Source organism: Ranitomeya imitator, chromosome 8 (genome assembly GCF_032444005.1).
Source record: "Ranitomeya imitator isolate aRanImi1 chromosome 8, aRanImi1.pri, whole genome shotgun sequence".
NCBI lineage: Eukaryota > Metazoa > Chordata > Amphibia > Anura > Dendrobatidae > Ranitomeya > Ranitomeya imitator.
Window position 1 is genome coordinate 164,631,484 of NC_091289.1, and position 25,296 is coordinate 164,656,779.

At 42.5% G+C, this 25,296-nt stretch overlaps 1 protein-coding gene across 1 annotated transcript in view; it reads left to right on the forward strand.

The window, feature by feature from the left end:
- LOC138648128 (uncharacterized) overlaps positions 1–25,296 on the forward strand; it is a 147,044-nt gene that overhangs the window by 82,712 nt on the left and 39,036 nt on the right. The window contains exons 38-47 of the mRNA XM_069737633.1: positions 157–400; positions 1,125–1,176; positions 1,748–1,814; positions 3,313–7,492; positions 11,377–11,406; positions 15,501–15,552; positions 16,699–16,765; positions 16,852–17,077; positions 17,162–17,185; positions 21,733–21,784. Coding sequence (XP_069593734.1) covers positions 157–400; positions 1,125–1,176; positions 1,748–1,814; positions 3,313–7,492; positions 11,377–11,406; positions 15,501–15,552; positions 16,699–16,765; positions 16,852–17,077; positions 17,162–17,185; positions 21,733–21,784 — 4,994 coding nt within the window. The remainder of the gene's footprint in view (positions 1–156; positions 401–1,124; positions 1,177–1,747; positions 1,815–3,312; positions 7,493–11,376; positions 11,407–15,500; positions 15,553–16,698; positions 16,766–16,851; positions 17,078–17,161; positions 17,186–21,732; positions 21,785–25,296) is intronic.

A 25,296-nucleotide genomic window follows, 5' to 3' on the forward strand; every position in this document is an offset into this window, starting at 1 on the left:
AATAATAATATTAGCAAACAGTATACCTCCAATTAGAAATGTAGTATAATACATAATATTATTAGAGTCCCAAATTTGCATCAATCAACCAGGATACTCTTTCATATACAGTTAAAAATGCATTTTTAATTTGCTGTTTTATATTTTGCTTATTAGGATTCTCCCATTTGTCACGCTGCCATTCATTCAGGATGGCTTAAACCTAAAGGAGGTAAAGTATATCTAGAGAAGAAGCCTGGTCAGGATACATACGAAGGATCTACTAGAAATGGTGTCACTTCATTTGAACATGGCGAGTGGACAGGTTCATATACATTCATCAGTCTAGAAGCAACCACCAAGTATACTACAGTAACTCCACGTCCTGTAAAGGCCAAGCCGTCACCTAAATTACCTGTTGGTAAGTTTTGTTCTACATATCCATCTATGTAGCAGGTGATATCCTCCTTAGTAGATTTATGGACAGTCCATATCAATGGAAACTAGGTCTTATTTAAAGGGATTTTTCACTTTGGTCCATCCCCTCTTGTTAGGAGGGTGCCTTACAAAAACAAGATTATTATGTGTTTCCACCCCCCCTCCCCAACAATTTGCTGTACGTTGTTGATGAATTTGGCAGTAATTGTTCAATTTCTTTTCAGTGCAGTTCTAATAGGCAGCATACAGGGGCCTCACTTCCATCTCCAAAGCAGGTGGAGTGGGGCATTATGATGAGCTATTGGACTGCAAAGGGCCTATATATTGTTTTTGCACAGGGGTCCTCTTCTATCTGTGTCTGCTGCTGAGTTGTATCTTCAATGTAGTCTAAGGGTATGTGCACACAATCAGTAAACACTGCGGGTTGGACGCTGCGTACTTGTGCACTGTCCAACTCGCAGTGTCCAGCTGTTGCAGCATAGTGGATGGGATTTCAAGAAATCTCATGCCCACTGTGCGTCCAGAGACGCCCGCAGCTCACCTGCAGAGACAGACATGCGGTGCGTCTCTCCAGACCGCAGAAGATGAGTATGCATTATTTTTTATATTTAGTTCTTTAGCATTTTTCAAGGGATTTTCCAATAGTGTACAATCAGTTTATCGTACCTATTGCTTGTCAGCTATTATCATTTTATCTGTCTTTTCAGCTGAAGCTTTATGCTCTTCCACTGCAATTCATCTACCTGCACCACTTACTGAGTGAGTATCTATTGCTAGAATATTATAAAGTATGAATAAATTACACAGTTATGCACAACAGTGTACTCATATATGTTTATGTCCCAAATGAGAGTTGCTAATTTTCCTGTCATCCAAATTGCAATTTATAATTTAATAGTATACCAATCACTACCTCCATGTTTTGAGGTGTGGGACAAAACCAACGTAAACGTGAGAAAGCCAGTCAAAACTCACAGAAATCTTTATCCAGGTTTTACTTTGGGTCCCCTAGTCTACACTTTTAGTCACTTAGTCACCATGTGGCTGTTCTTGCACTTGTACCAATTACGGAATGAGTAAGAATTACAATGCCCGGACCGGGTGCCGATCACCGGACCTGAACCCAACAGCTTTGTAGGCATTTGTGAGGCTATTAGGTTCCAGTAAGGAGACTCACGGCCAATCTGGATTTCGGGGACTGTTTTCGAACTGTGAATGTAGTAATTGTGAAACTAGCCTAATCAACATGGACAATGAAAAATGCATGTAATAAAATATGTCACTAAAGTCAGAGAGCGAGAGAAAAATAAAATATTCGTTATCTTTTCAGAGTTACATGCCCTGATGGATGCATAGATGTACATGGAGACATATGGGGAGTCGAAATCTTCACTGATGTAAGACTAAGTAACAGTAGTGGGTTTTAGTAAAAAAGAAATGCATTTTATTATTAAAAATCTTCTTTTCTTAAGGGAAATGTAACAATACTGCATTAAAAATAGATTTTGCATGTAGTTTATAACATGTGGTTTCCTTATTATCCATATATTTTCAGGCTTGTAGAATCTAATGCAATGTGTTATAAATCCACTAAATCCGGTATTTCTCATCTCAAAATGTCTTTCTTTTGCTACATAAATAAAGACAGCTCTGATTGCCACATTTAACCCATTGCATGTTATATCCGAGCTACTAGAAGGTGGGACCACCTCTGTTATCCTGTTTGCCCCCTAGTATGCCATTGTGGGGGAGTACTAAGTTCAGCTGAGGCCTACTGAAATTCTCCAAAACTGCCATATTATTACATCGATGAAGGACTTGGTGCAAATATTGTATTACCTTGTATCTAAGCAAGTAAAAAAAGTATAACAAAGTTTAAAAAAAAAATAACCACAAAATAGAAAAATTTCAAAGAGCCCATTCTGTTCATGACACAAAGAGCCATTCGGGTCCTGTAGCCAATGGTCGCTTTGCCCCATATGAGAAGACAAATACTATTGAAAATGCATTATTTGGGGACACTTTTGGACATTTTACCCTGCAGTTGAGTGTCATCTTATGTCCTTGATGACATATTTGGTAATTTTTCCCATCCTTTCACAGTTCAAATTCATAAAATATCGCCAGTAAAAAAAAGCATAAAAATCTATATTACATTTGGTATAGTTAAATCATTTTAAATAAAACAGGTCATTTTTGCAACTAAGTGAAAACTTAACAAAATTTTACTCTACAAACATTTTTTTTGTTTTTTCAAATAAGCTAGTAAATGAAAGGGTAGTATTAAAAAGACTGCATCTTACCCGGCTATGTCTATGCTGACAGAAAAATTAGAAAGGCAAAGATGAAATTGTACAGACGTGTGACCCTCAACCAATCACTGGCTGCGGTGCTGTTGTGTTGTTCATTGCTGCAGCCATTGATTGGCTGCAGCAGTCACATGCCCATCCTTCTGGAAGAAGTTGGCAAAGGACCAGGGTAGCAGTACAATAGGATCACTAGGAGATTAATAGTTGATAAAACTGTATTTTTTATGTTGGGGCATATTTTTGTAATCATAAAAAATATTGGCTAACCACATTATTTTTTTTTCAGTTTGTCTGGCTTAATTATTTTAGACGTATAAATATTCTTAACTTTAATTTTGGCAGTATTTTTTACTCTTTGAATAACGTTAATTAAAATATCCATTCTGTGTCAGTGTACAATATTTGATTAATTATGAATCAAAAAGTAATATGTTGATTGCTGCCTGTCAATCAAAACTAGTCATAGACTGTAGTCTAGAATCTGGATTGATGCACCAATAAAAAATTGTAAATTTACAGAAAAATAATATACAGGTTATACAACAGAAAACACATACAAATAACATCATGGTTTACTGTCTCACAGGATTCTTCCATTTGTCGGGCTGCAATTCATGATGGAAAGCTACCTCCCACTGGGGGCAGAATATTTGTGCAGAAGAGGCCTGGTGAAAAGCAGTATCATGCATCTGAGCAGAATGGAATACAATCATTGGACTGTGAGGAATGGTCAGGTTCATTTGTTCTAATAGCTTTTTCTTCTGAATTACCTGTTACAAGTCGACCATCTACAGAGAATCCATCAGCAGCAAATCTACCTTATGAAGTAAATTCATCAAATCCAACCAACCCATCATCTGCTGTAAATCCACCATTTGCAGTAAGCTCTCCATTTGCAATGAATCCTCTACCTGTTGGAAACCCACCATCTGGTGCAAACACACCATTTTCAGTGAATCCTCCTTCTGGTGTAAACCCACCTTTTGGCACAAACCCAATATCTGCAGTGAATCCTCCTTCTGTTCTAAAACCACCATTTGCTGCAAACCCCCCATCTGCTGTAAACCCACCACCTGTTGTAAACCCACCACCTGCTGTAAACCCATCATCTGCTGTAAACCTCCCATCTGCTGTAAACCCCCCATCTGATGTAAACCCCCCATCTGCTGTATACCCACCATCTGCTGTAAGCCCACCATCTGCTGTAAACCCACCATCTGTTGTAAACCCATCATCTGCTGTAAACCCACCATCTGCTGTAAACCCTCCATCTGCTGTATACCCACCATCTGCTGTAAACCCACCATCTGCTGTAAACCCCCCATCTGCTGTAAACCCACCATCTGCTGTAAACCCACCATCTGTTGTAAACCCACCATCTGCTGTATACCCACCATCTGCTGTAAACCCACCATCTGCTGTAAACCCCCCATCTGCTGTAAACCCACCATCTGCTGTAAACCCCCCATCTGCTGTAAACCCCCCATCTGCTGTAAACCCACCATCTGCTGTAAACCCACCATCTGTTGTAAACCCCCCATCGGCTGTAAACCCACCATCTGTTGTAAACCCCCCATCTGCTGTATACCCACCATCTGCTGTAAACCCACCATCTGCTGTAAACCCCCCATCTGCTGTAAGCCCACCATCTGTTGTAAACCCACCATCTGCTGTAAACCCCCCATCTGCTGTAAACCCACCATCTGTTGTAAACCCACCATCTGCTGTAAACCCACCATCTGTTGTAAACCCACCATCTGCTGTAAACCCACCATCTGTTGTAAACCCCCCATCTGCTGTATACCCACCATCTGCTATAAACCCACCATCTGCTGTAAACCCCCCATCTGCTGTAAACCCACCATCTGTTGTAAACCCACCATCTGCTGTAAACCCCCCATCTGCTGTAAACCCACCATCTGTTGTAAACCCACCATCTGCTGTAAACCCACCATCTGCTGTAAACCCCCCATCTGATGTAAACCCCCCATCTGCTGTAAACCCCCCATCTGATGTAAACCCCCCATCTGCTGTAAACCGCCCATCTGCTGTATACCCACCATCTACTGTATACCCACCATCTGCTGTAAACCCCCCATCTGCTGTAAACCCACCTTCTGCTGTATACCCACCATCTGCTGTAAACCCCCCATCTGCTGTATACCCACCATCTGCTGTAAACCCCCCATCTGCTGTATACCCACCATCTACTGTATACCCACCATCTGCTGTATACCCACCATCTGCTGTAAACCCACCTTCTGCTGTATACCCACCATCTGCTGTAAACCCCCCATCTGCTGTATACCCACCATCTGCTGTAAACCCACCATCTGCTGTAAACCCACCATCTGCTGTATACCCACCATCTGCTGTAAACCCACCATCTGCTGTATACCCACCATCTGCTGTAAACCCACCATCTGTTGTAAACCCACCATCTGCTGTAAACCCACCATCTGCTGTAAACCCCCCATCTGATGTAAACCCCCCATCTGTTGTAAACCCACCATCTGCTGTAAACCCCCCATCTGCTGTATACCCACCATCTGTTGTAAACCCACCATCTGCTGTAAACCCCCCATCTGCTGTATACCCACCATCTGCTGTAAACCCACCATCTGCTGTAAACCCACCATCTGCTGTATACCCACCATCTGCTGTAAACCCACCATCTGCTGTAAACCCCCCATCTGCTGTAAACCCACCATCTGCTGTATACCCACCATCTGCTGTAAACCCACCATCTGCTGTATACCCACCATCTGCTGTAAACCCACCATCTGCTGTAAACCCCCCATCTGCTGTAAACCCACCATCTGCTGTAAACCCACCATCTGCTGTAAACCCCCCATCTGCTGTAAACCCCCCATCTGCTGTAAACCCACCATCTGCTGTAAACCCACCATCTGCTGTAAACCCACCATCTGTTGTAAACCCCCCAACTGCTGTAAACCCACCATCTGTTGTAAACCCGCCATCTGCTGTAAACCCACCATCTGCTGTAAACCCCCCATCTGCTGTATACCCACCATCTGCTGTAAACCCACCATCTGCTGTAAACCCCCCATCTGCTGTAAACCCACCATCTGCTGTAAACCCACCTTCTGGTGTAAACCCACCATCTGCTGTAAACCCCCCATCTGCTGTATACCCACCATCTGCTGTATACCCACCATCTGCTGTAAACCCCCCATCTGCTGTAAGCCCACCATCTGCTGTAAACCCACCATCTGTTGTAAACCCACCATTTGCTGTAAACCCACCATCTGCTGTAAACCCCCCATCTGATGTAAACCCCCCATCTGCTGTAAACCCACCATCTGCTGTAAACCCCCCATCTGATGTAAACCCCCCATCTGCTGTAAACCCACCATCTGTTGTAAACCCACCATTTGCTGTAAACCCACCATCTGCTGTAAACCCCCCATCTGATGTAAACCCCCCATCTGCTGTAAACCCCCCATCTGCTGTAAACCCCCCATCTGCTGTAAACCCCTCATCTGCTGTATACCCACCATCTGCTGTATACCCACCATCTGCTGTAAACCCCCCATCTGCTGTAAACCCCCCATCTGCTGTAAACCCACCATCTGCTGTATACCCACCATCTGCTGTAAACCCCCCATCTGCTGTAAGCCCACCATCTGCTGTAAACCCCCCATCTGATGTAAACCCCCCATCTGCTGTAAACCCCCCATCTGCTGTATACCCACCATCTACTGTATACCCACCATCTGCTGTAAACCCCCCATCTGCTGTAAGCCCACCATCTGCTGTAAACCCACCATCTGTTGTAAACCCACCATCTGCTGTAAACCCACCATCTGCTGTAAACCCACCATCTGCTGTAAACCCACCATCTGCTGTAAACCCCCCATCTGCTGTATACCCACCATCTACTGTAAACCCACCATCTGCTGTAAACCCACCATCTGTTGTAAACCCACCATCTGCTGTATACCCACCATCTGTTGTAAACCCACCATCTGCTGTAAACCCCCCATCTGCTGTAAACCCCCCATCTGCTGTATACCCACCATCTGTTGTAAACCCACCATCTGCTGTATACCCACCATCTGCTGTAAACCCACCATCTGTTGTAAACCCACCATCTGCTGTAAACCCCCCATCTGCTGTATACCCACCATCTGTTGTAAACCCACCATCTGCTGTAAACCCCCCATCTGCTGTATACCCCCCATCTGCTGTAAACCCACCATCTGCTGTATACCCACCATCTGCTGTAAACCCACCATCTGTTGTATACCCACCATCTGCTGTAAACCCACCATCTGCTGTAAACCCACCATCTGCTGTATACCCACCATCTGCTGTAAACCCACCATCTGCTGTATACCCACCATCTGCTGTAAACCCACCATCTGCTGTATACACACCATCTGCTGTAAACCCCCCATCTGCTGTAAACCCCCCATCTGCTGTAAACCCCCCATCTGCTGTATACCCACCATCTGCTGTAAACCCCCCATCTGCTGTAAACCCCCCATCTGCTGTAAACCCCCCATCTGCTGTATACCCACCATCTGCTGTATACCCACCATCTACTGTGAACCCACCATTTGCAGTAAACCCACCATCTGCTGTAAACCCACCATTTGCAGTAAACCCACCATCTGCTGTAAATCCACCGGCCTCTGTAAACCCACCAACTCCATCAAACCCACAATCTACACCAAATCTATTTCCTGCAGTAAATTCTCCACAGGATGAAGGTTTCCTGGCTCCTTTTTATCAAAAAAAAGGTGAGTCAAGCATTTTATGCATATTTTTGTGTTTACATTAAACTATATATATATATATATATATATATATATATATATATATATATATATATTATTTTTCCATTTGCTAAGCTGTTCTTTTCCTTTCGGTTGGAATGATAAAAAGTGACTAAGTTTGTTTATTTGTTTTGCTTTTCAACACATTCCAAAGTTATGCTTTCTATGTAAAATACTTCATTACATTATTTAGGTTCCGTCTCTTGTAATCAGGCCAGTTTTAACTGCCCAGCACATGCTCCTGTAGAAGCTGATTTCATCTGCTGCTTTACAAGATGCAAAATTTGTTACACTTTAGGCCACAGATATTTATATTTTACTACAATAAGTTCAAAAGGATCATTTTCCTACTTGAAATTATAGTAGCAAACAGGGGCTAGCTGGCAAATTGTGGCCTGGGGGGCAAGCACCCAGTAGTGGCCCATGAGCAGTGATCATATCTTTGTTGTGCTTACTTCTGGCTGCTTCATAAAGAGACTAGATGTTACAAGGCTTTAAAAAGTTAAAAAGTTGTTGTTGTCTCAGTGTGCTACTGTACTTAGAGAGGCGGCTGAGACTCTAGTCGGCACGTGACTGCAACTCTGCACAGATACAATAACAGAACCAAGTTTACTACCACTACTCGCTTTATTACTTATAGATTCTGTACCGGAAGTAATAATACTTCAAAGGAACTTGGAGAGTGTTGGAAAAAAAGTTTGTGACTGGTAAATTGTATGTTGTCCTAATAGAATTCATTCCTCCATTATAAAATAGACAGAACAGGGGTCTCAAAGAAGCCTCTCATGAACATTTTCTTCTCCGATATTTAGTTCCTTTCCTCTTCTGAGTCATGTGTCGGCGATTCAGACTCTCCAGATCACATTGCACTATCTGTGGGTCAGAAATCTCTTTTACAATATAAGGCTTTGGATCACCAGAATGAGGTACCATAGACTTACATTGTAAAAGCCACTTCCAGCTCACATATAGAGTGACCCAGGGAGTCGGATGAGCAGTGATGTGGCCGAGAAGAGGATCAAAGCGATGCTGAATACTGGAGAAGACGGAGATAGGTGAGTATATTAACACACAATGGTACAATACCCTTACAGGTTTAGGGGAAAAAAGTTAATGGGAGACTTCTTTAAAGCAGAATATAAGTGACATACAGTTGCAGTACATGCTTTCTTTGTAGTAGACCAGGTTACATTTAGAAATATGGATTAAGGATTACATATGATATATCAGTGACATGTTATCTTGTACTGCAAATGCAATCTAATGTCTGTGCAAGTAGTATAGCAGATATAGTATACAGGAGAATATATGACTGGTATATATTATACGTTGATACAGACATCAGATATTATACCAGCTGCATATTAGAATAACTTGTATATTGTACATATAATTTATATAATAAGACATAATATATATATTTTATATAATATTGAATATCTGTACACATAGTATATTATATCCAGTATACAGATTAGTATATGATAGACTGTAACTATAGACTATATCATATACAGGATAACATGTGATGGTATCTACTACACTGTGAGTACAGAACATCAGAATAGGCAGTATCATTGTAACTTTGCCTCAGGGCTTTATCTACAGTATAAGTACCCTTTTTTCAGCTCTATAGAGGGTCTGATAGGGCCGCCACTAAGGGCCATTCAACTTTTTCATATTGCTCGTGTCTTTTTTATAATCGTCTATTTGTGTTGGGTTTAGATTCTTAATGTACAATTAATAAAACTTGATATTTTAAAGGGATTTTTAATGTAAACTGATTTTTGCGAATCATCTAATTACTATTTTGATGTTAGAATTATCTCTGGGTAAAGTAAATCTTGTTTTCTCAGCTGTTACAGATTTTGAACCAACAAAAGATAAATTATAGTTTACTCATATTACATTAGACTGCAACATACTGTCATATTGGGAAAGTGTTGGCACCCTTGAAATTGTTCCAGAAAATGAAGCATTTCTCTCAGAAAATGATTGCAATTACACGTTTTGTTTATTTCGTCTGTGTGTAAGGATATGGATCAGCTGTCGTGTTCCCCCTGAAGACATCAATGTTACTGTGTTATAGAATGTGAATATTGTTTTGTTCTTGATATTTTTCCTTGTAATAACAAATGTTAATTTCCCTGTGAGATGCAGAACTAATGGTCTCAAGATGTCACCGCGAATAATGTAGATGAAAGGCGAGGTCTGCCCAGCGACACAGCAGACACAGAAACAGTATGAGAGTTAAGGCCAACCCATTGTGGGGAGGAGGTTTGAAAATCTCTAGTAAGTGTGAGGAACAGGAAGTAGTGTTCAGTTAGAGAAAGTGTGGCAAAGTGACAGTATTGGTTATAGGCAGTAGGCTGCTAGGAACAACGTGAGCCTATAACTCAGGGCAGTGGATTGCCATAGAACCGTTCCATGTAAATCCATCTGCCGGCCTTAGAACCTCAAGATGGATGTTGGGGCCCTTCGGCGCACCAAGCCTGTGCAGCTGCAGGGAAAGATGGAGTCAAACTCTCAGGGGCGAGACGATATAGACTTTGGGTGCACTGCTTGTAGTGAAGAAGAATTCCTAGTGCTAGAGGAGTTAGCAAGAGGGATGCTTTTCTCATACCGGGAATTAGGACTGAAGTTGTGTCCGCCACCTGTGGGAAAGACTGTAACCCGTTGGGTCCTATCTAGAGATGAGCGAATTTGCTCGGGTTCCCTCTTATTTGGCAAGCTATAGCGCTTGCTGAATTAACTGCAGAGGAAACCCGGATTCCTGGATTGCGCCGGCTGATCATCTAATCAGCACCGAAGCTGCATGTGTCGCAGCTCTGTCACAGTCACAACACATGCATGGAGAGCCTGTTTGTTGGGCTCTCACTCAAGTTTCAAAGAAATGCAAGCTGTCCAAGGCTCACGGTGCATCAGTGTCAGCACGAACTATCTGTTGACATTTGAATGTACCTAAGCCAAAATCATTCTGAGAAAGTGTCTTGTGGACAGATAAGAACAAGATAGAGGTTTTTGGTAAAACATATCATTCATATCATTTCTGTTTGGCGAAAATGTAAAGAGGCCTACAAAGAAAAGAACACAGTACCTACAGTCAAATATGGTGGTGGTTAAAAAATGTTTTGGATTTGTTTTACTGTCTCTGGCACTGAGTGCCTTGATTGTATGCAAGGTATCATAAAATCTGAAGATTACCAAAGAATTTTGGGTTGCAATGTAGTGCCCAGTGTCAGATAGCTGGGTTTGCATCCTAGGTGATTCCAGCAGGACAATGACCTCAAAATACTTCAAGAATCCCCCAGAAATGGATGGAAACAAAAAGCTGGAGAGTTCTGAAGTGACCAGCAATGAGTCTAGATCTAAATCCCATTGAACACCTGTACAGAGATCTTAAAATTGCTGCTGGGAGACGGCTCCTTTAAATATGAGAGACTTGGAGCAGTTTGCAAAGGACGAGTGGTCCAAAATTCCATTTAAGAGATGTAAGAAGGTTGTTGATTGTTATAGGAAGTGATTGATTGCAGTTATTTATTCCAAGGGATGTGCAGCCAAATATTAAGTTGACAGTGCCAACAATTTAGTCCAGCCCATATTTGGGGTTCTCTGTTTTTTTTTTTGTGTTGCTCCGATACATACAAAGGAAATAAACGTGTGTATAACAAAAAATTTATAATTGCAATAATTTCTACAGAAAAATACTTCATTTTCTGTAACAATTTCAAGAGTGCCAACACTTTCGGCTATAACTGTATGTCAATACTTATACTTACAGACATATTTATAAATACTGGTGCACTGTTCTGATTGTACATTTATTTTTTCATTTTTACTTCTTATAGAAGAGACAACAGATAACAATCTACCTGAAGGTATTTTATATTTTATTTATTTTACACCCTTATACAGTACCATTAATTTCCACAGCGCTACACAGACATTATCATTAGGCCGGGTTACATTAGCATAAAGTTTCTGGGATGCAATATGCTATGGACGCTCAGCTCAAACTCTACTGTGAGCGTGAGCCAAGTGTCATTTTACTGCACTCTGATTCTTTTGCATGAGAGAATCGCAGCACAGGTGTAAAGGAGAGGGAGAATGTGATTTTCCAATCTTTTCCATTGCCGGCATCTGCAGTAATCGCAATGCACTCAGATGACATCTGAGTGCAGTCCAATGTTTTGCTCACACCCATAGACTTGTATGGGTGCGTGCTGTCCATTACATGCTGCTAATCCCAGTATGGAAAGACTTTTTTTCATGCCGCCTCGGCATGAGAAAATAAATGCTAATCTGCACTGCTCCATAGTATAACATTGGAGCAACTGCTATCCAATGAAACATCGGATAGACCTCATCCGAGTTATACCCTGGCTATACGCTAGTCTGAGCCACCCCTTAGATTGTGAGCGCCATTGGGGCTCAAAATATATATCACCTATCAGTTTGTCTTTGGAATACGGAAGGAAACCCACGCAAGCATGGGGGAGAACATGCAAGCTCCCTACAGAGCAAACACTGACTAAGGCTAGGTTCACACTAGAGTTTGTGTACGCAGGACGGAGGCGGATGTATGCAGATCTGAAGGTAAGAAGTATGCAGCCCTATGCTGCGTACACAAATGCTAGTGTGAACCTGGCCTAACTGTGCTGCTTATTTTTAATTAGGCCTGCCTTGCACATGGACGGTATATGGACAATGTTCAGATTCCAATATTTAGCCAAACTGTGTGTCTCTCGATCTGAACTGCCTAATATCTATATACAACACAGTTAGTTTGGGGCAGGAGAGTCACCAGTCCAGCCAGGTATTGTTATCCAAGCACATGTGAATGCTGCCTTAATCGAGTGTTAACCAATTATTTGAAGTTACTTTTTAACATCATAACTTATTAAATTACAACTTCTGCCACATTAAAAGGCAACTTCAAATCACCAAAGGGTCTGAGAGCATAAATTATCTTTGATACCCTCCACACAAGAATACATCTGTCGTAAGGATTTATAACTTTCTACAAAATCTGATAAATCTGCTCCAGAGATAGTGAGGGCATCAGGTCTCTGATCTTGCATGGATATTTGGATAATAAAATTTTCACACCACGTATCTAAGCTAATAAAGGATTCATTCTCTGAGCTCAGTTTGTTCTCTTTTGAATGTCCATTTATGCCATGTTACTGCTCTTTTTGTGTATATATTTGTGTTTCTCCAGATGCTTTGTTTTATCTTACCTGATGAAGAGACCTAAGTAGTCTCTAAAGCTTGCTTCGTAGCATCACTTATTTTATTGTATTAACTATTAAAGGCATCATAACTACAAGATTAATATTTTGAGAAGACTCAATCTAATTATGTAGCAAAACACTTAAGGTACCTTCACACTGAACAATATCGCTAGCGATCCGTGACGTTGCAGCGTCCTGGATAGCGATATCGTTGAGTTTGACACGCAGCAGCGATCAGGATCCTGCTGTGCCATCGTTGGTCGGCGCAGAAAGTCCAGAACTTTATTTAGTCGCTGGACTCCCGCAGACATCGCTGAATCGGCGTGTGTGACGCCGATTCAGTGATGTCTTCACTGGTAACCAGGGTAAACATCGGGTTACTAAGCGCAGGGCCGCACTTAGTAACCCGATGTTTACCCTGTTTACCAGTGTAAATGTAAAAAAAAAACACTACATACTTACATTCCGGTGTCTGTCCCCCGACGCTGTGCTTCTCTGCACTGACTGAGCGCCGGCTGGAAAGCACAGCGGTGACGTCACCGCTGTGCTCTGCTTTACGGTGGCGCTTACACAGTGCAGAGAAGCACAGCGCCGGGGGACAGACACCGGAATGTAAGTATGTAGTGTTTTTTTTTTTTTACATTTACACTGGTAACCAGGGTAAACATCGGGTTACTAAGCGCGGCCCTGCGCTTAGTAACCCGATGTTTACCCTGGTTACCAGGGGACTTCGCATAGTTGGTCGCTGGAGAGCTGTCTGTGTGACAGCTCTCCAGCGACCACACAGCGATGCTGCAGCGATCGGGATCGTTGTCTAGATCGCTGCAGCGTCGCTAAATGTGACGGTACCTTTATTCTCTACATTTGGACAGTCAGTTGTTCTTGCCCCACCTGTACATTTGTGTAGCTGCCTAGCTTATGTCTTTTGGATTCTGATATATTAGCGATTCCCACCTTTGTTATGATGTAGGAGCCTTTGACAATTCGTGTCACGCTTGATGAACTACCTCTCTCTTTCCTACCTGAGAGATGCGTGGTTTAGGGAAAAGTGAAGAATCATATAATTTTTTCCCAGTACTGTACTATGTTCTGGCTCCAATGGCATAAGTTTTTTCGCAAAGCATTTTTAAAGAGAACCTGTCAGCAGGACTGTGCAGAGTAATCTTCAGTGTAGAGTCAGTGATGTTATACTAATTAAAATGATATCTGGTGATGAAATCCGTCTTGCGGTTGTTGTTTAATCTTTATTTTCAGTTTTGAGTTAATGATATGCTCGAGCTCCGGGGTGGCCTGTGTCTTCATGTGGTGTTCTGATTAGGCATTCACCAGTATGGCTTCTCACAGGTCACTGATCCCACAGTGACCTGCCCGCTAGTTTACATAATGAATATTATATATATCTTGAAAAAAAATCATCTTGTGAAGGCTGGAGCCATCGGTGGTGCCTGCACTGCAGCCTGACCACATATGAAATGTGAATGTAGTTCATTTGTTTGAGGTTATCTTGAAATACATAAACAATAAAAATCCGTTTAAAAATGGTGCTGGACAACCTGCGCAGTTGCAGCTATGAGTGATCCGATAGCTTCTATTGAGCAGGTACCGGTGGTGCCATCTTTGTAGAGAAAAATAACATTTCCTCCTCCAAGATGGCGCCTCCACTGCCTGCACAGTAGCAGCTATGGACAATCTTTAACTGAAAAATTTAAATTAAAATTAAACCACAAGACGGGTTTCATCAACAAAGGTATAATATTAATCAGTATAATGGTGCCAACTAGTGATGAGCGAATATACTCGTTACTCAAGATTTCCTGAGCACGCTCGGGTGACATCCGAGTATTTTTTAGTGCTCGGAGATTTAGTTTTCCTCAACTCAGCTGAATGATTTACATCTCTTAGCCAGCTTGATTACATGTGGGGATTCCCTAGCAACCAGGCAACCCCCACATGTACTTATGCTGGCTATCAGATGTAAATCATTCAGCTGCGGCGATGAAAACAAAATCTCCGAGCACTAAAAAATACTCGGAGGACACCCGAGCGTGCTCAAGAAATCTTGAGTAACGAGTATATTCGCTCATCACTAGTGACAACCTGACACTGTTTGTAGGTTACTGTGCACATTCCTGCCAACAGGTTCCCTTTAAGCACCTCTCAGACCACACCTGTCACTTTGACTGAAAATTGGCTCCACTGGTGGGCACAGATAGAAATGGGTGCCTGTGCAAGAATAATATCTAGGCCCTTTGCTGCCTAATGGCTCATCATTTTGAACAATTCCACCAGCTTTGGAGCTAGAAGTGTGCCCCCTTTCTTCATGGGCCCCTATGTGACCACACAGGTTGCATCAATGAGATATCCACCCTGGTCAACTCTGCACTGATGCACTTAGAACTTATTGCTGCTGCTAACAGTGCTGCAAGGCGTGACTGTAGTTGCCCTGCCATGCCTAATTGCTTGAAAGCCAGCAGCTTCTGGAAGGTATAAAGTAAATTTTCTTCTGGCAACCGTGCTCTCGGTAAGGCGGCCAAGTGCCTTTAGAGCACTATTAACCTGTAAATTAACATGAAAATGGACCTCATTAGGAAGGACAGAAAATGACTCAATCATGAACTGGTTAAGGAACTCTTAAGTGACAGTGTACCCCGGTTGGGAAATACTCTATAGTAACTGAATTAAATCTACATTTAAAAAAGTTCCTTTTATAAAGTTATTTTTTCACTTTATATTTTTAGTCAAAGCAACGTGCTCAATGACTGGAAAGGATTTGCTCGCAGCAGTTGCAATGTAAGTTTAGCATCATCCAAAAATTGTAAACTAGGCATCAAACGTGCATTTATATTCATAAAATCAATTTTATTTTTATTTTTTATAAACTATTTAAGATTATTGGTACAATTATTATAACAACAAAAATGCTTAGAAAGTTCAACAGTTCTATAAGGGGTACAAATTTATAGGGAAGTGAGGTTAGGAAAGAGAGGAAGGGAAGGACTGGAAAAGGGTGGAGATAAATGAGGGCAGAAGGGAAGAAAGGGGATGTTAATAATGTAGTCCTGTTGAGGAATAACCTTTTATTTCCTTTTCCAAAGTGGATAAACTGAAACATGTAAAAATATATATAGCACAAACAGACTTGATGATTAATTACAAGATTTATATTCTAATCTTATTTTGGTATTCATACCATTGTGGCCAGCTTTCTCCAAGCTTCTCTTAATCGGGGTGAACCAAATGATTTTTTTCAAATGAGTATATGCTATTGGATTCATTGATCCATTCTGATAGGGAAGGGGGTTCGATATCTTTCCAATGTCTTGCAATTAGAATTTTATATTAATGGAATATTATAGTACAAGCACTAAAGTGCTGGTATTGAGGATAGACATTAAAGAGGACTAGTTGGGGTGTTAAAGGGTGTTAAAAATCAATTTTTATTTCTATAAGATGCTGTTTGCATTATGTTAATATTGCTATTAAGTAAGCACGTAAGCACTGAATGCCCCATATTTAATGCTTTGGTGTACAAGGTAAAGATACAACATGTTTAAGATTATTTAAGAAAATGTATTATTTCTAGTGATGAGCGAATATTCTCGTTACTCGAGATTTCCCGAGCATGCTCGGGGGTCCTCCGAGTATTTTTTAGTGCTCGGAAACTTAGTTTTTACTGCCGCAGCTGAATGATTTACATATGTTAGCCAGCATAAGTACATGTGGGGGTTGCCTGGTTGATAGGGAATCCCCACATGTACTTATGCTGATTAATAGATGTAAAACATTCAGTTGCGGCAATAAAAACTAAATTTCCAAGTACCAAAAAATACTCGGAGGACCCCCGAGCGTGCTCGGGAAATCTTGAGTAACGAGTATATTCACTCATCACTAATTATTTCACTTTTTTAACACAGATTTTTTTTTTTATTGTCTTAGAATATTTTGTCCGGAGAATTGTCAGAAACACCCTGCACAAGTCTGGGGATCACAAATCTTTGCAGATGTAAGCGGAAAGCACAAATAAGTAGTCCTCATTTATATTAAATGAACGTATACTAGTAAAATAACATATTCATTTCTCATCTACAGGATTCTGAAATTTGTGCAGCTGCCATTCACAATGGACATATGGACAATAGGGGTGGAACAGTGATATTCCAGAAGAAGCCAGGACAGAGCAGCTACAGCGAATCCACAAAGAATGGAATAACAACGAAACGTAAAGGTCCAGCATCTGGATCATTTATACTGAGCTTATCATATGAATATAAAACCACCATATATACAGAATTCTCCTATACAGTGCCACTGCAAGGTAGGCTGAGGCACATATTTACCTAATCAGACCTTTGTCTATAAAATTATCAATGCTTTCATTAAATTATACTTTCTGTTGTAGGAATGACCAGGGAATTGAAGCCAGGTAATAGTCCATTTTTTGCAGTATAATGCATTACACAGCACATCAGTATGGTATCTACTTAGTATTTACTTGTCCTGTAGTCTTAACCCCTTCCCGACCTTTGACGCATACGCTGCGTCATGAAAGTCGGTGCCATTCCGACCCATGACGCAGCATATGCGTCATGGAAAGATCGTGTCCCTGCAGGCCGGGTGAAAGGGTTAACTCCCATTTCACCCGATCTGCAGGGACAGGGGGAGTGGTAGTTTAGCCCAGGGGGGGTGGCTTCACCCCCTCGTGGCTACGATCGCTCTGATTGGCTGTTGAAAGTGAAACTGCCAATCAGAGCGATTTGTAATATTTCACCTAAAAAACTGGTGAAATATTACAATCCAGCCATGGCCGATGCTGAAATATCATCGGCCATGGCTGGAAACACTTATGTGCACCCACCCCACCCCTCCGATCGCCCCCCCAGCCCCCCGATCTGTGGTCCGCTCCCCTCCGTCCTGTGCTCCGCTCCCCCGTCCTCCTGTCCGCTTCCCCGTGCACCAATCACACCCCCTGTGCTGCAATCAAACCCCCCCGCACTCCGATCCCCCCCCCGCACACAGCGACCCCCCCCCCCCGTGCTCCGATCCACCCCCCCCGCACAGCGATCCCTCACCCCGTGCTCCAATCCTTCCCCGTGCTCCAATCCTCCCTCCCGTGTTCCGATCCACCACCCCCCATGATCCGATCCACCCCCCCGTGCTCCGACGCCCCCCCCCGTGCCCTGATCTCCCCCCCCTTATACTTACCTGGCCGCCCGAGGTCCGTCCGTCTTCTTTCCTGGGCGCCGCCATCTTCCAAAATGGCGGGCGCATGTGCAGTGCGCCCGCCGAATCTGCCGGCCGGCAGATTCGTTCCAGAGTGAATTTTGATCACTGAGATATATCCTATCTCAGTGATCAAAATAAAAAAAATAGTAAATGACCCCCCCCCTTTGTCACCCCCATAGATAGGGACAATAAAAAAAATAAAGAATTTTTTTTTTTTTCACTAAGGTTGGGGTAAGAACTAGGGTTAGGGTTAGGGGTAGGGTTAGGGGTAGGGTTAGGGTTAGGGGTAGGGTTAGGGGTAGGGTTAGGGGTAGGGTTAGGGCTAGGGTTAGGGGTAGGGGTAGGGTTAGGGCTAGGGTTAGGGTTAGGGGTAGGGTTAGGGCTAGGGTTAGGGTTTCGGTATGTGCACACGTATTCTGGTCCTATGCGGATTTTTCTGCAGCGGATTTGAAAAATCCACAGTGCTAAACCGCTGCCGATTTATCGTGGATTTACCGCGGTTTTTCTGCGCATTTCACTGCGGTTTTACAACTGCGATTTTCTATTGGAGCAGTTGTAAAACCGCTGCGGAATCCGCAGAAAGAAGTGACATGCTGCGGAATGTAAACCGCTGCGTTTCCGTGCAGTTTTTCCGCAGCATGTGTACAGCGATTTTTGGTTCCCATAGGTTCACATTGAACTGTACACTCATGGGAAACTGCTGCGGATCCGCAGCGTTTTCCGCAGCGTGTGCACATACCTTTAGAATTAGGCTATGTGCACACGGTGCGGATTGGCCGCTGCGGATCCGCAGCAGTGTTCCATCGGGTTTACAGTACCATGTAAACATATGGAAAACCAAATCCGCTGTGCCCATGGTGCAGAAAATACCGCGCGGGAACGCTGCGTTGTATTTTCCGCAGCATGCCAATTCTTTGTGCGGATTCCGCAGCGTTTTACACCTGTTCCTCAATAGGAATCCACAGGTGAAATCCGCACAAAAAACACTGGAAATCCACGGTAAATCCACAGGTAAAACGCAGTGCCTTTTACCCGCGGATTTTTCAAAAATGATGCTGAAAAATCTCATACGAATCCGCAACGTTGGCACATAGCCTTAGAGTTGGGTTGGAACTAGGGTTGTGGTTAGGGTTAGGGGTGTGTTGGGGTTAGGGTTGTGGTTAGGGGTGTGTTGGGGTTAGGGTTGTGATTAGGGTTACGGCTACAGTTGGGATAAGGGTTAGGGGTGTGTTGGAGGTAGAATTGAGGGGTTTCCACTGTTTAGGCACTTCAGGGGGTCTCCAAACGCAACATGGCGCCACCATTGATTCCAGCCAATCTTGTATTCAAAAATTCAAATGGTGCTCCCTCACTTCCGAACCCCGACGTGTGCCCAAACAGTGGTTTACCCCCACATATGGGGTACCAGCATACTCAGGACAAACTGCGCAACAATTACTGGGGTCCAATTTCTCCTGTTACCCTTGAGAAAATAAAAAATTGCTTGCTAAAACATCATTTTTGAGGAAAGAAAAATGATTTTTTATTTTCACGGCTCTGCGTTGTAAACGTCTGTGAAGCACTTGGGGGTTCAAAGTGCTCACCACATATCTAGATAAGTTCCTTGGGGGGTCTAGTTTCCAAAATTGGGTCACTTGTGGGGGGTTTCTACTGTTTAGGCACACCAGGGGCTCTGCAAACGCAACGTGACGCCCGCAGACCATTCCATCAAAGTCTGCATTTCAAAAGTCACTACTTCCCTTCTGAGCCCCCACGTGTGCCCAAACAGTGGTTTACCCCCACACATGGGGCATCAGCGTACTCAGGAGAAACTGGACAACAACTTTTGTGGTCCAATTTCTCCTGTAACCCTTGGGAAAATAAAAAATTCTGGGCTAAAAAATTATTTTTGAGGAAAGAAAACGTATTTATTATTTTCACGGCTCTGCGTTATAAACTTCTGTAAAGCACTTGGGGGTTGAAAGTGCTCACCACACATCTAGATAAGTTCCTTTGGGGGTCTAGTTTCCAAAATGAGGTCACTTGTGGGGGGTTTCTACTGTTTAGGCACACCAGGGGCTCTGCAAACGCAATGTGACGCCCGCAGACCATTCCATCAAAGTCTGCATTTCAAAAGTCACTACTTCCCTTCTGAGCCCCCACGTGTGCCCAAACAGTGGTTTACCCCCACATATGAGGTATCGGCGTACTCGGGAGAAATTGCTCAACAAATTTTAGGATCCATTTTATCCTATTGCCCATGTGAAAATGAAAAAATTGAGGCGAAAATAAATTTTTTGTGAAAAAAAAGTACTTTTTCATTTTTACGGATCAATTTGTGAAGCACCTGAGGGTTTAAAGTGCTCACTAGGCATCTAGATAAGTTCCTTGGGGGGTCCAGTTTCCAAAATGGGGTCACTTGTGGGGGAGCTCCAATGTTTAAGCACACAGGGTCTCTCCAAACGCGACATGGTGTCCGCTATCGATGGAGATAATTTTTCATTCAAAAAGTCAAATGGCGCTCCTTCCCTTCCGAGCCTTACCATGTGCCCAAACAGTGGTTTACCCCCACATGTGAAGTATCGGTGTACTCAGGAGAAATTGCCAAACAAATTTTAGGATCCATTTTATCCTGTTGCCCATGTGAAAATGAAAAAATTGAGGCTAAAAGAATTTTTTTGTGAAAAAAAAGTACTTTTTCATTTTTACGGATCAATTTGTGAAGCACCTGGGGGTTTAAAGGGCTCACTATGCATCTAGATAAGTTCCTTGGGGCGTCTAGTTTCCAAAATGGGGTCACTTGTGGGGGAGCTCCAATTTTTAGGCACACGGGGGCTCTCCAAATGTGACATGGTGTCCGCTAAAGAGTGCAGCCAATTTTTCATTCAAAAAGTCAAATGGCGCTCCTTCCCTTCCAAGCCCTGCCGTGCGCCCAAACAGTGGTTTACCCCCACATATGAGGTATCAGCGTACTCAGGACAAATTGGACAACAACGTACGTGGTTCAGTTTCTCCTTTTACCATTGGGAAAATAAAAAAATTGTTGCTGAAAAATCATTTTTGTGACTAAAAAGTTAAATGTTCATTTTTTCCTTCCATGTTGCTTCTGCTGCTGTGAAGCACCTGAAGGGTTAATAAACTTCTTGAATGTGGTTTTGTGCACCTTGAGGGGTGCAGTTTTTAGAATGGTGTCACTTTTGGGTATTTTCAGCCATATAGACCCCTCAAACTGACTTCAAATGTGAGGTGGTCCCTAAAAAAAATGGTTTTGTAAATTTCGTTGTAAAAATGAGAAATCGCTGGTCAAATTTTAACCCTTATAACTTCCTAGCAAAAAAAAATTTTGTTTCCAAAATTGTGCTGATGTAAAGTAGACGTGTGGGAAATGTTATTTATTAACTATTTTGTGTCACATAACTCTCTGGTTTAACAGAATAAAAATTCAAAATGTGAAAATTGCGAAATTTTCAAAATTTTCGCCAAATTTCCGTTTTTATCACAAATAAACACAGAATTTATTGACCTAAATTTACCACTAACATGAAGCCCAATATGTCACGAAAAAACAATCTCAGAACCGCTAGGATCCATTGAAGCGTTCCTGAGTTATTACCTCATGAAGGGACACTGGTCAGAATTGCAAAAAACGGCAAGGTCTTTAAGGTCAAAATAGGCTGGGTCATGAAGGGGTTAAAGTTACATTTATTTCAATTGGCATATTTTTTATTGTTTTTTTATTTATTTTTTGTTTTTATTGTTTTACTACAGTTACAGCAGATTGTGCACTGCCTGCAAAGGACCTAACTGAACCAATTACTATGTAAGTTTGTCTAATAAAAAGTTAGAGGATAGATTCAAGTCATTCTGTAGTGAAGTTGCATTGGTAAAGGTCACACAATACCTGCCCTTAGGACCGGGTCTCCTTACCTGAGCGAACTGCCTCATAGGCACATAGGACATATGCAGTTAGATGAGATAAAGAGACCTGGTAGATGTGTGAACAGGCCTTAGGGTATGTGCACACGTTGTGGATTTCCTGCGGATCTGCAGCGTTTTTTGTGGTGCAGAAACGCTGCAGATCCGCAAGTGATTTACAGTACAATGTAAATCAATGGCAAAAAGGTGTGCTAATGGTGCGGAAAATTCTGTGTGGAAACGCTGTGGATTAAAAGAAGTAGCAAGTGTTAGGGGTCGAGTTCCTGCCTCTGCACAGGGGAATCTCGGGCCATCTCCGCTGCGGTCTCCCATTCTTCTCCTGCCGCAGTGGAGCCTGCTCAGCAGAGACGTCGGTCCCAGCGTCTCGCTCAGTCTGACTCTGTGCTAAGAGTTACTGCTGCATTTCCTGCTTCTGCCATTGAAGTCAGTGCTGGGCAGCGGCAAGCAGATGCTTCTGGGACTAAGTCCTGCTTTTCACGTTCTGAGCATGCCCAGAGTAAGATCTCTCAGTGGAGATTGAGGGTCACATGATCAGATACTGCAGCTAAGGTCATTGGTCCTTCTTGGAAGGTCCTTGTAGGTGCTAGGACTAAGTCCTGCTTTGCACTCTGAGCATGCCCAGGGCAAGATCTCTCAGTGGAGATCTGGGGTCACATGCTCAGGTACTGCAGCAACTCCATTGGTCCTTCTTTGAAAGGTCCTAAACGTGCTGCAACTATTTAAGGCTCGCATGGCCACACGGCCATGCGCTAGTATTGTCTTTTGTTATATGCTTTGCGCCAGTGTGGTCACGTGAGAGTGTGTTCAGGGACCCAGCTGAAATAAGCCCCTAGAATGCTGGCACCTCCGGCGAGGAGTTTGTGTTTGAATGTATTCAGGGACCCGGCTGAAATAAACCCCTAGAATGCTGGCTCCTCCGGCGAGGAGTTTTGTGTACATGCGTGACCACTGACTGCTCTCTGTTTGGGCAGTTAGCCTGTGCCTCTGTGGAGTCTAACAGGGCACAGTGCTTCTCTTTCACGGCTACTCGGTGAATTAACTGAGTTAGTCTATATCGCCATATAGTACCGCCGTTTGCTAGCAGCAGATAGTCCTGCACGGTGGACCCCGGGCTGCGAACGCACCAATATCAATAAAAGCATCTCTATTTACTCGGTGCGTTCCGCTAGCCCTAACAGCATGTCACTTTTTTGCGGATCTGCAGCGTTTTTGTACCCATTCCATTGTAGAAATCCACAGGGGTAAAAAAAAGCAGTGAATCCGCAGCAAATCCGCACAAAAAAACGCACAAAAAACGCGACAAATCTGCACCTGCGTTTTCTGCCAAGAGATGCAGAATCCGCACCAGAAATTCCTAAGCCTAATCCGCAACGTGTGCACATAGCCTTAGCCAATATTCTTGCAGGCTGCATTGTCATGACAAATAACATAATCACCTAGATTTCCACATTGTACCTTTGTTTCACTAAATAGTCAATACTGTAATAAAATAAATTGATACTTTCATGGGCACACAGCACACATGTATCACATTTGCCAAACATGTAAAATAGAAAACAGCAATAATCCTTTTGAACAAACAAGAAAAAATGTAGTTAATCCTTAATCTATATGTAAATAATGATAATTTAGGATAAAAAATAAAGTCATATGTGCACACTACACATTCAGTTTTATTTTAGGCTGCCTTCCTTGAAGCTCCTTAGGCCGGTGTCACACTCAGCGTAGGGAAATACGGTCCGTATTTTACATGCGTAATACGCAGAAATGATCCCAAAACAGTGATCCATATGTCATCCGTAGGCAGGGTGTGGCAGCGTATTTTACGAATGTCATCCTCCGTATGTAATCCGTATGGCATCCATATAGCGAGATTTTCTCGCCGGCTTGGAAAATAGACATAGAATGGATCCATGGGTTCAAATATTCGTGAAAATATACATACAGTCTATATATATATATATATATATATATATATATATGTCAGTGAGACACATATATACATATATTTATAGTTCATACAGCGCTAGATAGCAGAAAAGCCGGTAATTCAATAGTCGGCTTTTGCTATCTCCTTCCCAAACCCGACATGATATGAGACATGGTTTACATACAGTAAACTTTTTCATATCCCTTTTTTTTGCATATTCCTCACTACTAATGTTAGTAGTGTGTGTGTGTGCAAAATTTGGGGGTTCTAACTGTTAAAATAAAGGGTTAAATCGCGGAAAAAATTGGCGTGGGCTCCCGCGTAATTTTCTCCGCCAGAGTGGGAAAACCAATGACTGAGGGTAGATATTAATAGCCTAGAGAGGGACCATGGTTATTGCCTCCCCTCCTCCCCCCCCCCCCCGGCTAAAAACATCTGCCCCAAGCCACCCCAGAAAAGGCACATCTGTAAGATGCGCCTATTCTGGCACTTAGCCTCTCTCTTCCCACTACCCTGTAGCGGTGGGATATGGGGTACTAAAGGGTTAATGCCACCTTGCTATTGTAAGGTGACAATAAGCCTGGTTAATAATGGAGAGATGTCAATAAGACACCTATCCATTATTAATCCAATAGTAGTAAATGGTTAATAAAACACACACACCTTAGGAATAAAGCATTTTAATGAAATAAAGACACAGGGTGTTGTAATAGTTTATTATACTCTTAATCCAAATGACGACCCTCGTTCTGTAAAAAAGGAAAAATAAAAAAACAACAATGTCTACTAACATTAGTAGTGAGTAATATGCAAAAATAAAAAGGGATATGAAAATGTTTACTGCATGTAAACCATGTCTCATATCATGTCGGGTTTGGGAAGGAGATAGCAAAAGCCGACAATTGAATTACTGGCTTTTCTGCTATCTAGTGCTGTATGAAATATACATATATAACTATATATATATACAGTATATATATATATATATATATATATATATAGATAGATAGATATAGATATATATGTGTCTCACTGACATATATATATATATCTCCCTATACTGTTTTCTGTTCTATTCTAACCTGTCAGTGTGATTTTACTGTACACCGCGCTGAATTACCGGCTTTTCTCTAGAACAGCGGTGCATATTTCTCGCAAGTCCTACTGATGGTCCCTGTGTAATCCGTATTTTTCTCGCCCCCATAGACTTTCATTGGCAGATTTTTGTGCAATACGCTGCCAAACGCAGCATGCTGCGATTTTCTACGCCCATAAAATACAGCTGAGAAATATACAGCAGATAGGAGCATTGGTCCGTGCGCAATGCGTAGTTTTTGCATCTCTCATACGTCCGTAAAACTCTCTAGTGTGACCCCGGCCTGACACTTAATCCTCATTCAAGCATCCGAATTTGTTCTGCGTGCCTGTTTATATTTTCACTTGATATCCCATTTTCTCATATTAAA